At 43.9% G+C, this 12,878-nt stretch overlaps 3 protein-coding genes across 3 annotated transcripts; all 3 read left to right on the forward strand.

Annotated features, from left to right (window-relative positions):
• The first annotated feature begins 1,776 nt into the window (after positions 1-1,776).
• On the forward strand, positions 1,777-12,060 carry LOC117138603. Its single transcript, XM_033300811.1, has 2 exons — positions 1,777-2,171; positions 11,838-12,060. The coding sequence occupies exons 1-2, from the start codon at positions 2,119-2,121 to the stop codon at positions 12,058-12,060; spliced, it is 276 nt and encodes a 91-aa protein (XP_033156702.1). The 5' UTR covers positions 1,777-2,118.
• On the forward strand, positions 7,197-7,989 carry LOC117137527. The gene is made up of 2 exons (XM_033299015.1): positions 7,197-7,674; positions 7,736-7,989. The coding sequence occupies exons 1-2, from the start codon at positions 7,332-7,334 to the stop codon at positions 7,897-7,899; spliced, it is 507 nt and encodes a 168-aa protein (XP_033154906.1). The 5' UTR covers positions 7,197-7,331; the 3' UTR covers positions 7,900-7,989.
• On the forward strand, positions 9,015-11,046 carry LOC117137526. Its single transcript, XM_033299014.1, has 4 exons — positions 9,015-9,193; positions 9,244-9,330; positions 9,383-9,724; positions 9,822-11,046. The coding sequence occupies exons 1-4, from the start codon at positions 9,106-9,108 to the stop codon at positions 11,003-11,005; spliced, it is 1,701 nt and encodes a 566-aa protein (XP_033154905.1). The 5' UTR covers positions 9,015-9,105; the 3' UTR covers positions 11,006-11,046.
• Positions 12,061-12,878: the final 818 nt, after the last annotated feature.

The raw sequence follows: 12,878 nt of genomic DNA on the forward strand, positions 1-12,878 counted from the left end.
CCTCGACTCGACTCAACTCAACTCGACTCGGCTTGGCCACTTAATCTCGCCCTTTTGGTATGCACGGACTGTATTCAAATGAATTCTGATTGAATTCATTGAAGCTCATCAGTAAGAAGCGATTTTTTTCTATCTAAGGCATCAGATGAAGCTGGAGCCGTGGCAGGAGTCCTGCTGCGACGACTGGGCCTTGGCACATCCTTCAGACATTTATTTTCAGTAATGGAAAAAATGTGTTCTGCAATTTCGCTCATTTTTATACATAAATTTGCCAGGCAAGTCCACGAGTGAGGCGGTCCGGTCCGAGCCAAAGAGAAAAAGAAATGCGGGAAATATAATGCTAAAAAGTAAAGTAAATAAAGGATAATGCAGCCAGGATATAAATTACATAAAGCAGCGCGAGATGACTAACTGTGGCAGGCCAGAGCTGCTCCACGACAACGGAACGTGGCCGGCATTAGCTGTTCAAACAAAGCTTCAGAGGGTCTTCATTGGGGCCTTGCGATTGGAGAAGCAAAGTCTCAGCACTGAGAGAAAATTTGACAAGTTTCGTGTATCAATATAGTAGTTTTTATACCAGTATCATTCATTCGTGTGTTTTTCTTTTAAGGGAGCATATGATGTGAGTGAGTTTCTAGTATTTCGAACATTCATTAGTAACATTTGAACTAAAAACTTAGAGAATTTTCTCTCTGTTCCAGCGGAAGCCAAGGCGGCGCATTAGAAAATGGTGCGCAGCGGAAACGGAAGTGGAAGTATTTTTAATGATTGGTAAATTTTTTGACGGCTCCTCTCCAGCAGTCCCTCACCCCCGCTGTCCCAAAACGCATTGCCTTCGATGCGAAGGATTTTTGGGTGGGTGCTGGCCAGGATCGTAGTCGTCTAATATTCCTTTGTGCGGCCGTTATTATTGATGGAAATGCAAATTGGATTTTCAAATTTACTTCCCTGTTTGCTCTGCCAATCGACACACAAAAGTGTCGGAAGAGGAAAAACGCAGGGTGCAAAAGAGCTAAAGATTCGCTGGGGATTTCTCACTTTTACCCGGGATTTATGGAAAATTATCAAGGACAGCCAAAAAGTAGCATTTATCAATGAGCCAGAGCTTATCCAGCGAGAGTTTTATATATTCCGGGAAAGTTATTTGCAACAGATTTCCCCAAGCAATATATCACTAAATCAATAGGGATTAACTCTGAATATTGATTGTAGAAATAACTAATTAATAAGATAAGATAACCAACATACACAAAAGCTTAAGATACCTAATTTTATTACATTGTTCTTTGTCCACTTCATGTTTTTTAATCATTGATGCATTTCTCGCTATTGTCTTCACATAATTCTCCGGATCGCCATCACAGACCCCATTCAACTCTTTTCCAGCCTGTCGCTTCTCGATTCCACTTGCTAGTCGCTTGCATTTTACTTCAAAGTAATTAACGCCGCTCCAAAACAGACACCAATTTGCATAGTTGACCCCCGTTCGTAAGCCCCCCGATATTCGCCCACCACCCACAAGGCCCCCGTTCGGATTGGAGAACTTATTACTCAAGACGTTCAAACACACACTGATGGAATGAAATGGGGGGCGGGCTGTGGGGGAAATTAAAACAAAAACTTGCAGCCTCTGAAAACAAAACCTCTTGAATTTTAATTAAACGTTTTTATGCAAGAATTCCGACTGCCGGCGCCTCGCCTCCTTCCTGGCCCCCAAATCCGCCCGTTTTTTGATTCATTTTGTTTGGTCATGGGGCTGCATTTGAATTTTTGCCTTTGCCTTTGCCTTTGCTCTTGCTTTTGTTGTTTTTCAGTGTATAAGCGATTGCGAATATTTTTCTGGCAGCTGCTAAAAACTTAAAGAAGGCGCAGAGGATCCTCCTGATGCAGAACACGAAGGAGGCGAGTTGAAATTGCAGGGTTAAAACTGCCATTGACTGCACTCTGTAATTCAATTATCGACTCTTGGCAGTAAAAAGTGTTAATTATTAGTTTCCTTTGCTGCTCTCTCTCGCTCTCAAGCGAAAAGAGGGAGACGGAGACAGAGGGAGAGCGAAAGAAAAGGAGACAAATATTCCAGCTAATGAAGACGTTGGATAAAGTCCACTAAAGGGACCAATGCAAAGCGGAAACGGAAGTAAAAAACCAGTCAGCAGCTTAGTTCATAAAAGATTTTAGGGGGTTAAGATATTTTAAGTGCTAACAAAAATATTTGATGAACTAGAATTTAATTGCATCTATGAGAATGATTAATTATAAATTAGGTGATATCTGTGCCAATTCACATTATATCTATGCATAAAACTAAGTATTTCATTATTACTCATTTGCAAGTGTAATCTTGTATCAATTTATGTAAATATTGCATTATGCATACCCAATCCCCTCGAGCTCCACCGTTGACCCATGGCCAATTTGGCATTGATGACACTCGCAGACGCCGCGCGGAGTTAACCACTTGATCTGGCCTCCATTGGCGGATCCCCCGAGTGTCTCTGCGCCTTGGATAATTGATATTAGTTTAATCATATTTCTGTCAACTCAACTTGAGTGGTCCGGCGCTAATTAGGAGGCAGAGAAGCTGCATGGGTGGTTGGGTTTGCAATGTTCTTTGTTTTCAGTTTACAATTGGTGCAGAACTATAAAGAAATCTGTTCGACAAAATTAAATAGTGTTTGGTATAACTTACATACGGTTTTATTTCAGTTATAATATATACTTAAATTAATTCCTTTATGGGCTGTGTGTAGATTTATTTAATCTTTTAATGAAGCTTACTTCAAAAGCAAATCAGTTCATTATCTTAAAAGTGAATCCTTTATGTCCTTTTTGTGCCTTTTAGTCCTATTTTATGGGCACCTGTGATATTAAAAGTTGAAAGAGCGAGCCATGTATGCTTCAAGGGACTAAAACACACACCTTCGGCAATTCACTCATTAAGAATCGAACGCTTGAAATTTCAGATCTGTGGCCTAAATCAGGACGCAAATTCGATTGTGTTCGGTCCGAGTTGCCGTGACCTTTTTCCGTTTGGCTGCACCAGTTTGGGCCAACTCTTGTTGCCGTTTTTGCCTGCTAGCACGCGGATTGATGATTGAGCAGCCAGTTCGGCTGGTTGGATGCCAAATTCCATGGATAAGCTTGGATTGCTACTTCCGACACGGCAATTGAGCTGGCTGTACGGTGGGGTGGGGTTTCTGGGGGTCTGGGGATGCGGAGCGGTCCAAATTGAATGCAGTGTAAGGCTGGGGTTGGAGCGAAGGGGGGCCAGAAGGGCATCAGATTGCAGCATATACCGCGCGCTGCATAATTTATGGCACCCAGTGTGCCCCCGACTCGCAAATTCGTTTTTTTTTTGGCCAGCTTTAGCTGTTGTTGGAGCTTCGAATTTGTATGTTGCCTTTGACACCAGCTAAAGGGGTTACGTGTCTGCCACTTCAGTGGCATGCTGCCACGCCCCCAGAAACTCGGACCGCCCAACTCCTATCGCACAAATCCTTCGCCGCTCGTGTCTGCGTCTGTTTTCGAACTTTGCAGTTTTTTCGTGCCTGGGAGTTGCACAGTTTTCGGGGGTTTTCCCGAACTCCTCGGCATGGCCCATCTCCCATTGCTTTGGCCGTTTTTCAAATGTCTGCGCCATGTGCATGCGAAATTTCCCCGTGGAGCCCAAGGAGGGGTGTGCCACACACAAACACCCAAGCACATTTTGGACGGCAGACAGCGCGATAACCTGTGCTAATGAAGTGTGATGTTGGCCAAAATGCGATTCCCTCTGCCGCTTCTTTGTGACTATTTCAATATCCGGATGCGTGGTGAATTCTAATTGCTAGGTGGCCAACTGCAACCTCCAAATAATATTCGCACAATAATGATATAGTTGTTTAGTAACTTTTATTCAGAGTTTTATATTGCAATCAAATTTGTTAAATATTTTTTTACTTAACGAATTCGTAGTGAATTATAATTGAATTACTATGATATAGATAGATAGGCTGTATGATAGACATAATTTATTACATTTTATTTTTGGTCAAATGTAGCTTTGTAAAAAAATAATAATATAATCGTGTCACCGAATTAATAGTCTATATTAGAGCAACTTGCATTTCCTAAACATGCTATGAATTTGAATTAGTGCGGTAATTCAGCCGTTTGCTTTTTGCAAATGTGTAAAATCAAAATTTATAAAAAAAAGTTTTTAATCTCAGCTAATGGAACATATTCAACCAAAAAAAAATTTTACACACCGTTTATATTTTATTATATATAATCGCTGTTTAAAAGTAATGGAGATGGTTTATATAATTTTTATAAATTTATTTTTTTTTAATATTTTTTTCATATTTTTAATTTGCGCTATAGAGCAAAAAATATTAAGCTATTGTTTATACAGTTCGTTGGCTTAATGTCTTCCTATCGGTTCACCTTCCTTTTTACACATTTTGAGTGCTTTCAAAGTGCAAATTTATCAATCATACGACACGTATGCCGGCACAGTGCTTGTGTATGTGTGCGCATAATAAACTGATTTCAATGGCTGCCAGTCTTCATGCATTAATTTATCCCATATTCAGCTTACAGCTCATGCTACCCGTTGTGTGAAATATAATTTTTAATTTTTTTCCCATTTTTTTATAAGTATATATACATATATATGTAGATATAAAATAAAATTCACATCTCGCTGATGCGTTGTTACTGCTGTTGCTGCTTTTGTGGCTGCCGCTGTGTGTAACATTTAAAATATGCACAGTAACTAAAAGTATTTTTCACACAAATTGAGTTTGAGCCCAGTCCCTGGGCCACGCCCCCACCCGAAAACGCCCAGCCATCCGCCTCCCCTGGGCGATGGCATTGGGGAAAGTCGCCTGCGCCGTCGCTGCTGCTTTGGAATTGCCAATTTTGCTGCCAGTCAACGGACGCAGCAGCCTTGATGCTGCTGCTGCTGCTGTTTGCTGCTACTGCCACTGGCGACATGGAAAATTTGCTGCCATCGCCAGGCGTCACTCAGTCAGGCTGTAAAACAGGCATCCAGGCAACAAAAACAGCAGCGGCGGCAGCACAAAGAGCCAGCCATCCATACACCGAGGTGGTGGCATAATTTAATAGAGTTGGTAATATCAATAAATTTTAAAAGCCTTTTAATGCGCATCGATAAAAATAAAGCAGACGCATCTTCTTCGGCATAATTATCCAGAAATGAGCGGCTCAAACCGGCGTTGTCGTTCGCTTTTTGGTACCCATAAATTATCCGAAACCATCTGATGGCGGCACTGCAAGTCCAAATTCAATTATGCAAATCGCATGTGAGAAATTCAATTGAAATACGATAATTTCACAGGGACTGAGCAGGAGGCTCAGTGGCCAGTGGAGTGGCACTGTGCTTTAAGTTACTGAATGCTTTACAAGTGTATTGTGTCGCTGCGAAATCAGCTCAACAGCTGAACACAGCTCGAAAACTTTGCGGCTCAGCCTCCCCATGGAAATTTGCGCACAAAAGCCAAGAAAGCGAAGAAAAATGCTATAATAAGTGGCAGAGTGGAGCGATAAAAAGTGTGGAAAGCTGTCGTTCATATGCAACCGTAACAATGCAACAATACAACCAGCTAGCACCACCCAGGCACCACCCATCGCCACCGTCATCACCACCGCAACCACCAAAGACAATGTGCAGTGTCCCCCGGTTTACTGGTGTAAAGGGGGGCGGGTCGGTCTGAAATGCAACCGACGAAAATTCATGGCATTAGGGGAATGCCAAACGAGCTGGGCAACATGGCAACGGAATCAACTTAAAGGAGTCGGGGTATTTAGAGAGATTATGGCACAGTAATGGGTCGACATAATGATATCCAGTAGATTGGATACAAACTATTCTCCATTAGGAGCCACACAGGATCAGCCGTTTTGATAGATAGTTCTAGACTATAGAACTTACCTTTTATATGTATTTTAATCCTTATTTATTATTATAATCTAGACTAGCCAAATCCCTGCAGATACAGACAGCACTTGTGGCTCCACAAGCTGCAGCTTTCGGCTAAGCATAACAAAATAGATCTGTGCTAAGCTGGCATTCTCATCCAATATACCCATCGCTTTTCACCAGCCAACTTGAACCGATTCCCATTAGACTGGGATATATATGTATATATGTGTAGGTATGTGCATATTATACACAGATATATGTACGTGTGGATCTGTGCTGTCTGCCTTAGTTGTTGACGATTTGGTAACTGCAGCAGTTAGCTGTTCCTTATCCTCTGGCTGCTGCACTGGCTCACTTGCAACTGCGGCTGGCAAGTGCCTTTGGCTTATAAAATATTTAAACGTTTTTGCGGCTTTGGCCGCAACATATTTGCACTTTGGGGCCACGGTCTGCTCTCCGACTATTTGTCCTTATCCTTTCTTCTTTTCCCCCACGGCCAGAAGAACTGAAGTCGAGTTTGGGACCCAAGTTGCGCCCGAATGCATGCTATTAATATTGTGCGACAGCTGGCGAACTGCTTAAATATTTACTCAATACGCAGGACAGGAACTTAAAAAAGCCACGGCTTGTCAGTTAACCCCCGGGAACTGTGCGATATGCTAATACGGTTATGGCTACTGGTTACTGGCTACTGCCACTGCTCCTCCAACCTGCTCCTCAGCCAGCCGCTATGGATGCTCTGGCTGCTCCTGCGGCTTCTATTCTTTGCGGTTGGCCTGGAGAGGAAATTTCATTATGCCAATTACTTGCATCAAAGCTGCTTGGATAATTGACTTTGCTTAGCCTTCACTTCACTCCACTCCGCTGGGTTTGCATAAGACGCCTTTTGCACATTAGCTGCCCCCAGTGTGTGTGTGTGTGTTTGGAGATCCTTTCCACTCTCTTGCTGCATAAAATAATTAAACTTAATTGACAGTTTTTCGACATCACCTTTGCCGCTTTGGTGTGACAAGTCAGGACACTTTTCCACTACCAACTCACTGCCTCCTCCTAACGAGCTTAACTTTTAGCAGCAAGTGCCTGCTTAGTTTTTACGGCCGAGAGTAAGTAGCCAGTTAGTTAGCTACTTTTAGTTAAGTTTAATTCTCGCAGGCGGAATAAAATACATTTTAAGCAGCTGAAGCAGAAGGAAAAATACAAAAAAAAAACGTAAGTATGAATACATTTTGTGAATGCAACTTGCTCAAGTTACCCTCGACTAACATAGCAGTGATTTTAAATCAAATTTGGCATTTTCGTTTTTAATTCAACATTTAGACGTACTCTTTGAAAAAATAAAATCAAAAAATCTGACCAAATTTCGGTTTTAAATTTTGAATCGTGTGAACTTAGTACAGAGGCCGCCATGAAGTTCTATCCGAATGCAGATGTCTGGTTCTATGTGGACAAGCCCAGCTGCTTGAACAGCTACCAAAAGTATCCACCCACGCACAGCTGGAAGATTCACGATAAGACCACCTCGCGGGAAATGTACTATTGGCGCGACATCGAGGGCGTGAAGAAGACGGAGATCAAGCTGAAGGATCTGTACTTCACCAAGTGGCCCAAAACCCGCATCCGTCCACAGGCCTGCTTGGGATTGCTCTATGCCACGGGCAACAGATTCATTCGACTGACCAAGGCACCACCAGCGGGCTTCAAGTGCGCACCACTGCCCGTCAATCTGGCCACCGCTCGAGTCGTCAAAGGTAAGATGAATTTGGCCAAAAAATTAAACATTTTACCATAATTCTTGTTAAATTCTTGCAGTGGAGCTGCGCAAGAAGGCGAAGCGCGAAAAACAGGCAGCTAAAAAGGCTAAAATGGAAGCGAAGAAGGCCAAGAAGGCGGCCAAAAAGGGCAAAGGAAAGGGCGGCAAGGACGATCTTAAGCCAAAGGTCATTAGGACATACGAAGACGCCGAGAAAGCATAATGATTACACATTTTATTCAAATCCCGGTGTATTAAAGTGAATTTCGATCATTTTTAAACGTTTTTAAGGCGCATAAAAAATGTCAACTTAGTCCTTTCTTTATTATTATTATTTCATGGAGGTACTTGAGCTGCCCTTGAATCTGCAACATTTTAAATGGGTGCTCATCCTTTGGTTGGCTTTTCAGATTGGGAAATTCTCAACTGGCCCTTTTCCCCATACCGCTGGATTCGCGCTTCATTTTATTGGAACCCCTTGGGCTGCCCTCGCTCGACTGATTGCCTGCATTTAATCAAATTAATTAATGGCACATTTCACATTCATCATTTGCCCGGTTGCATATTTTCCCATTCTTCGATGCAGCAAAAAGCCAGTGCTCCGCTTCGGGCTTCTCTGGCTGGAGGCACGCCCACATTTTCCCGCCCCTTCGCTCGCGATTGAGATTGAAATTGCACGGCAGTCGCCGCTTTTCATACCATACACAGCTTTTTGTTGCGAATTTTTTGTTCACGGTGGCATTCTTTTTTTGGCACAAATCAACGAACTGCGAAATTCAATTGAAAATCGTTGAATGCAAGTTAATCAGTTCGCTTGGCTACGCTAATTATGTGGCCACTATATGTGAGCAGAGGTGGGCGTACTGATATATTTACAAATATTCTCGGCAGGGAGGAGGGGCGTGTGTACGGATATCTGGGTAACGTAACCAAATTATTCGGTTGTCGAATGGTCTGCAATTTAAATTGGACTGAATTGATGGCTTTGGTTGTCCCTGCAAATTGATAAACAAACAATAAATTGAACAGCGGTTGTAAAAGCATTGGTGAAGTATACTCCAAGCGAATCGCATACATTGATATATTGGGCATGTAGTCAGAATTGTACCTTTGGAAATATGTGTATATCTACTAGGATGGATTACCATCTAAATCTGAGTGTTGCGATTTATCGATACATTGGAATTCGACACAATACTTAAACAGCAGCTCGGCTAGGGCCATTTGTTATTCTGCTTAAATTATTAGATACCCTTTATTGGCCATTAATTTGTTTCCAATCATTGCCGCCATGAATCATGAATTGGTTTGGGAATATTTATATAAATCTTAGTATACCGGGCTTAATTCAAACAGCAAACATTTCTGTACAAACACAAACCCTGTAAAGTTAATGTATATATTTAAGAAATAAAGTAGTACAGCAAACATGGAGAAGAGCACACTGAAGATCAATAATGAGGACCGGCAGAATTTTGTGGCCACACGGATGAGTCTGCCGCTCTTTATGGTGTCCCGTATGTATTTAACTACCATTGAATCATTCATTAATAACCATTCCATTTAGGCAATCGTATCAGAAGGGAAAATTTACCGCGAGTTGAGAAGCAATTCAAGTTGGCCGGCCAGCATTACAATGAGTTCTGCCAGAAGGGTAAGTGTTCTTACAGTTTCCAAATGGGCTGAGAGTGAATTCTTTTTCCCAGAAAACAGACGAGAGGCCTTCAGCAAATCCACCTTTGATCACTACCGCCACATTACGGGTTTCGACAAGACGCCAAAGAATCCGTATCCGGAACGTCGACGGCTCCACATCGATCGGACTATGACCAAATGGAGGGGCTGGCAACTGCCCCCCAATCATTACGGAGTGCCCCCGGAACCGTACCTCCGACTGAAGGGCACCAAGGGCTCCGTATTCGCCAAGCCGCACACGAATCATAGTCGCGTCTCCATTAAACCACCGCCATATCACTTTTACGAACTTCCGGCGGAAATCGAGAGGCTCTTCAAGCGCCCGAACTTGCAGAAGGGCATCTTCCTTTCAAGTAAGTAGATGAAACAGATAATAAGATACTTAATATAAAAATCCATGAAACCTTAATGTTTGTAAGAGATATATATCAGTATAAAATATATATACAGATGCCCGCGATCGTCGACCGACCACGCACGCGATGATATCCAATCTCTCTGGCTGCTGGCGTAATCCCAAGGATGCCGGTCCCTGCGACACCCATACCAACATCTTTGAACTGGCCGCAAATGCTGTACCCATCACAAAGGCGCCACGCCCTAATCCGCACCTGTTTCTGCGCCACTCTTGTGTGCCCACCAAGCCCAATCGCCTGATCCGACGCCACATAAGCATGGAGCCGGCTCCAGGTCGCTACTGCACCAGTTATCCGAACGTGTGTCCCTGTCCGGCTGGTAAGACCAGTGTGCCGGGACTACAGCTGATGATTGATGACCAGAAGCGCCTGAAGTTTCGCCGCCAGCCATTTGAAAGGATCAGTCGAAAACGACTCTGTGAGCCGGATTGGCGTCACGTCGAGGGCCAAGGCCACCGTCATGTCTTCCTAATGGGACGCAAAGATAGACCAAAGCCCACCAAGAAACCCACTTCTTCCAAAAAGCAGGGCAAGCCGATAAGCATGTATGCCGATTCCAAGTACATTAACATGCTGAGCCAGCCGCAGCGACATCCCATTTCCATTCGGCAATATCCGGTTCCTCCGTACGTGCCCAAGATCACCTACAACTGTGCGGCCAAGCGGGTGATCCGCAAGCAATTGAAGAACAACAAGAAGATCGCCTTCAATAGTGGCCAGGAGCGGTGGAAGGATGGCGAACGACCGATGCAGCTGACCGCCCGCCAACTGGAGGCCATCAAGCAGAAGCTTCCGCCGGAAAGGCGACTGATGGACTACCCCATTGAGCTGCCCGAGGTGATTCCCAGTCGACTGACCCAGGTGCCCGATCACCAGAGGGTCACCTACATGCCCAAGTTGCGAAAGCGCCTGTTCAAGTTCCTGCCGATTCCCGGTGCTCGGGTCCTGGTCACCGATAGCGATATACGTCCGGACATTGTTTTCGATCCGGAGCACCCGACCGGACTGTACCGGCGCAAGATCGATGAGACCGCGTTCTACAAGGACTCCGTGTTGCGGTCGATGGAGAATAGGGAGGAATCAGATGCTAACGGCTTGATCGATTCGCAATCGCAGTCCCAATTGGATTCGCCACATCAGTCCATGATCCGAAACACTGAGGGCGCTGCGGATCAGTCGGCACCCAAGAGCGCTTCCCAGATATCGTTCCATGAATAAAGTGGCCAAGGGCTCTGCTCCACGTTTGTTCCAGTTTTAAATCCATTTCGTTTTTGATTTATGATCCACGCTCCAGTGAATTCACGTGGCCACATGAAGCTAAGGAAAGAACCAAGTGATGGCCGAAGAAAACAAGCTAAAAAGCCCTAAATAAAGATGGGAAAATTATTCACTTGGAAAATCTGGTTTCGTTTTTAATTGCAAAAGCAGGTAGTGATGACGGGAGTTGTTAGATAAGTTATTACATTACCAATTAACTTCTGAGCTTGAGGTATGATAAAGCCAAAAGATATGAGCAATCATAGCATACAATATAAAATATCAGCTAACACTTTTGAAATATTTTATTAATTGAGAAACATAGCTATTTTGTAGACCCTGCTTATATGTTTTTAGCTCATCAGCACTGGCAATAGACTGGGCGCCTAGAGTTTCCTCGCCCTTCCGGCCTTTGGAGCCATAAAACAGGCCAAAGTAACTTTGGGCCATAAAATAAATAACTTTTTTAACTGTCCATCTCTGCGCACTTCCCGACCCCCAGACCCCCGAACCCTAACCCCATATCCACATCCACACTCGCACACACATGAAGACAAAAAGGTCAAAACGAAATAATTAAGTTTTGCAAACGTTTTGCGAGTAACTCGGAACCGGGGTGCCCGGGTTGATGGAGCCGGATCCGGGTGTGCACTACGTGTGCACGTGGCCATTAAAATGTTCGTATTATATCTCTCCCTGCTTAGATTGTAAAACATAATCTGTTATCAATTATTTTAGCTTCGTGTCCTGACTAGCTGGATGTGGATGTGGATATGGTTGCGGATGAGCAACCCCCGATCAGTCCGTCGGAACCTGGAAAATTGGCTGCCGGTTGCCCAGCCGTGTTCGCCCAAGACGGCACGTGGAGTGCCAAGTTCAATGGTCGGTCCGCTCCGGAGAAGATTAACGATCAGGTGATCAAGCAAGAGTCCGGCCGCAAGGACGCCGATTTAACTTCCACAATTCGACTCCCACGCAAACGTTCTTGGCTACAGAGGCGTGTGATTCCCTCGTAGACGTCGCTCGCGTGGTTAAATATCCACAAATGCCAAATCTGTAATCGCAACTTCAGTCGCCGTTTTGCAGTTTCACGCTCTGGTGTGCTAAGTAAATGATTTATTACTTCAATTACTTGATTTTCTATGATTTGCCGGGATGTTATGAGCTACGTTTTTAAAAATTTAAGTGATTAAAGAAATTTTCGGAAACACCAATACTACACGTTGTAACTGCACACAGTTACGTTTTTAGAAAGAATATCCAACCAACCAAGTAAATAAGATTTCTACCCATAAAATCGCTGCATTCGCGACTCCCTTTCTGATGAAGGACTCAATGCAACTTTTGTTTACCAGCTGCTGATTAACAATGGCAGCTGCAGAAACCTTGACTATATGGGCATGTCCGGGATCCGAGTTTCCCTGCCACAGAAAAATATTATGGTTAATGCTCGTGCCATTGTCGAGTTCCCTCCGACTTCTTGGCTTGTTGTGCAAATATTTTACACGACACACGAGCGGCACAAAGCCAAAGCGCACAAGTAAAAGTAAATTATAAGTAAAGGCAACAATGGCGGCAGCAACAGCAGGAGTTGCCAGTTGCAACAATGATGCAGTGCCACGTTGAAACGCAACTGATTGTGCGCGAAAAGTTTTTTGTTGATGCCACGCGCTGGAAAAAAATACAAAGGGGGGAAAATGAAGATGGTGGAGCAAGAAAAAAAAACACAACGCCCGGTTTTCGGTTAACATGACTTATTATTATGGGGGCAAAAGTGGGAGTGGCAGTGCGGACTCAGGGCTCAGACTTGCCAACTAGTTCAAGATGAAGTCCT

This window comes from Drosophila mauritiana, chromosome 2R, assembly GCF_004382145.1.
Source record: "Drosophila mauritiana strain mau12 chromosome 2R, ASM438214v1, whole genome shotgun sequence".
NCBI lineage: Eukaryota > Metazoa > Arthropoda > Insecta > Diptera > Drosophilidae > Drosophila > Drosophila mauritiana.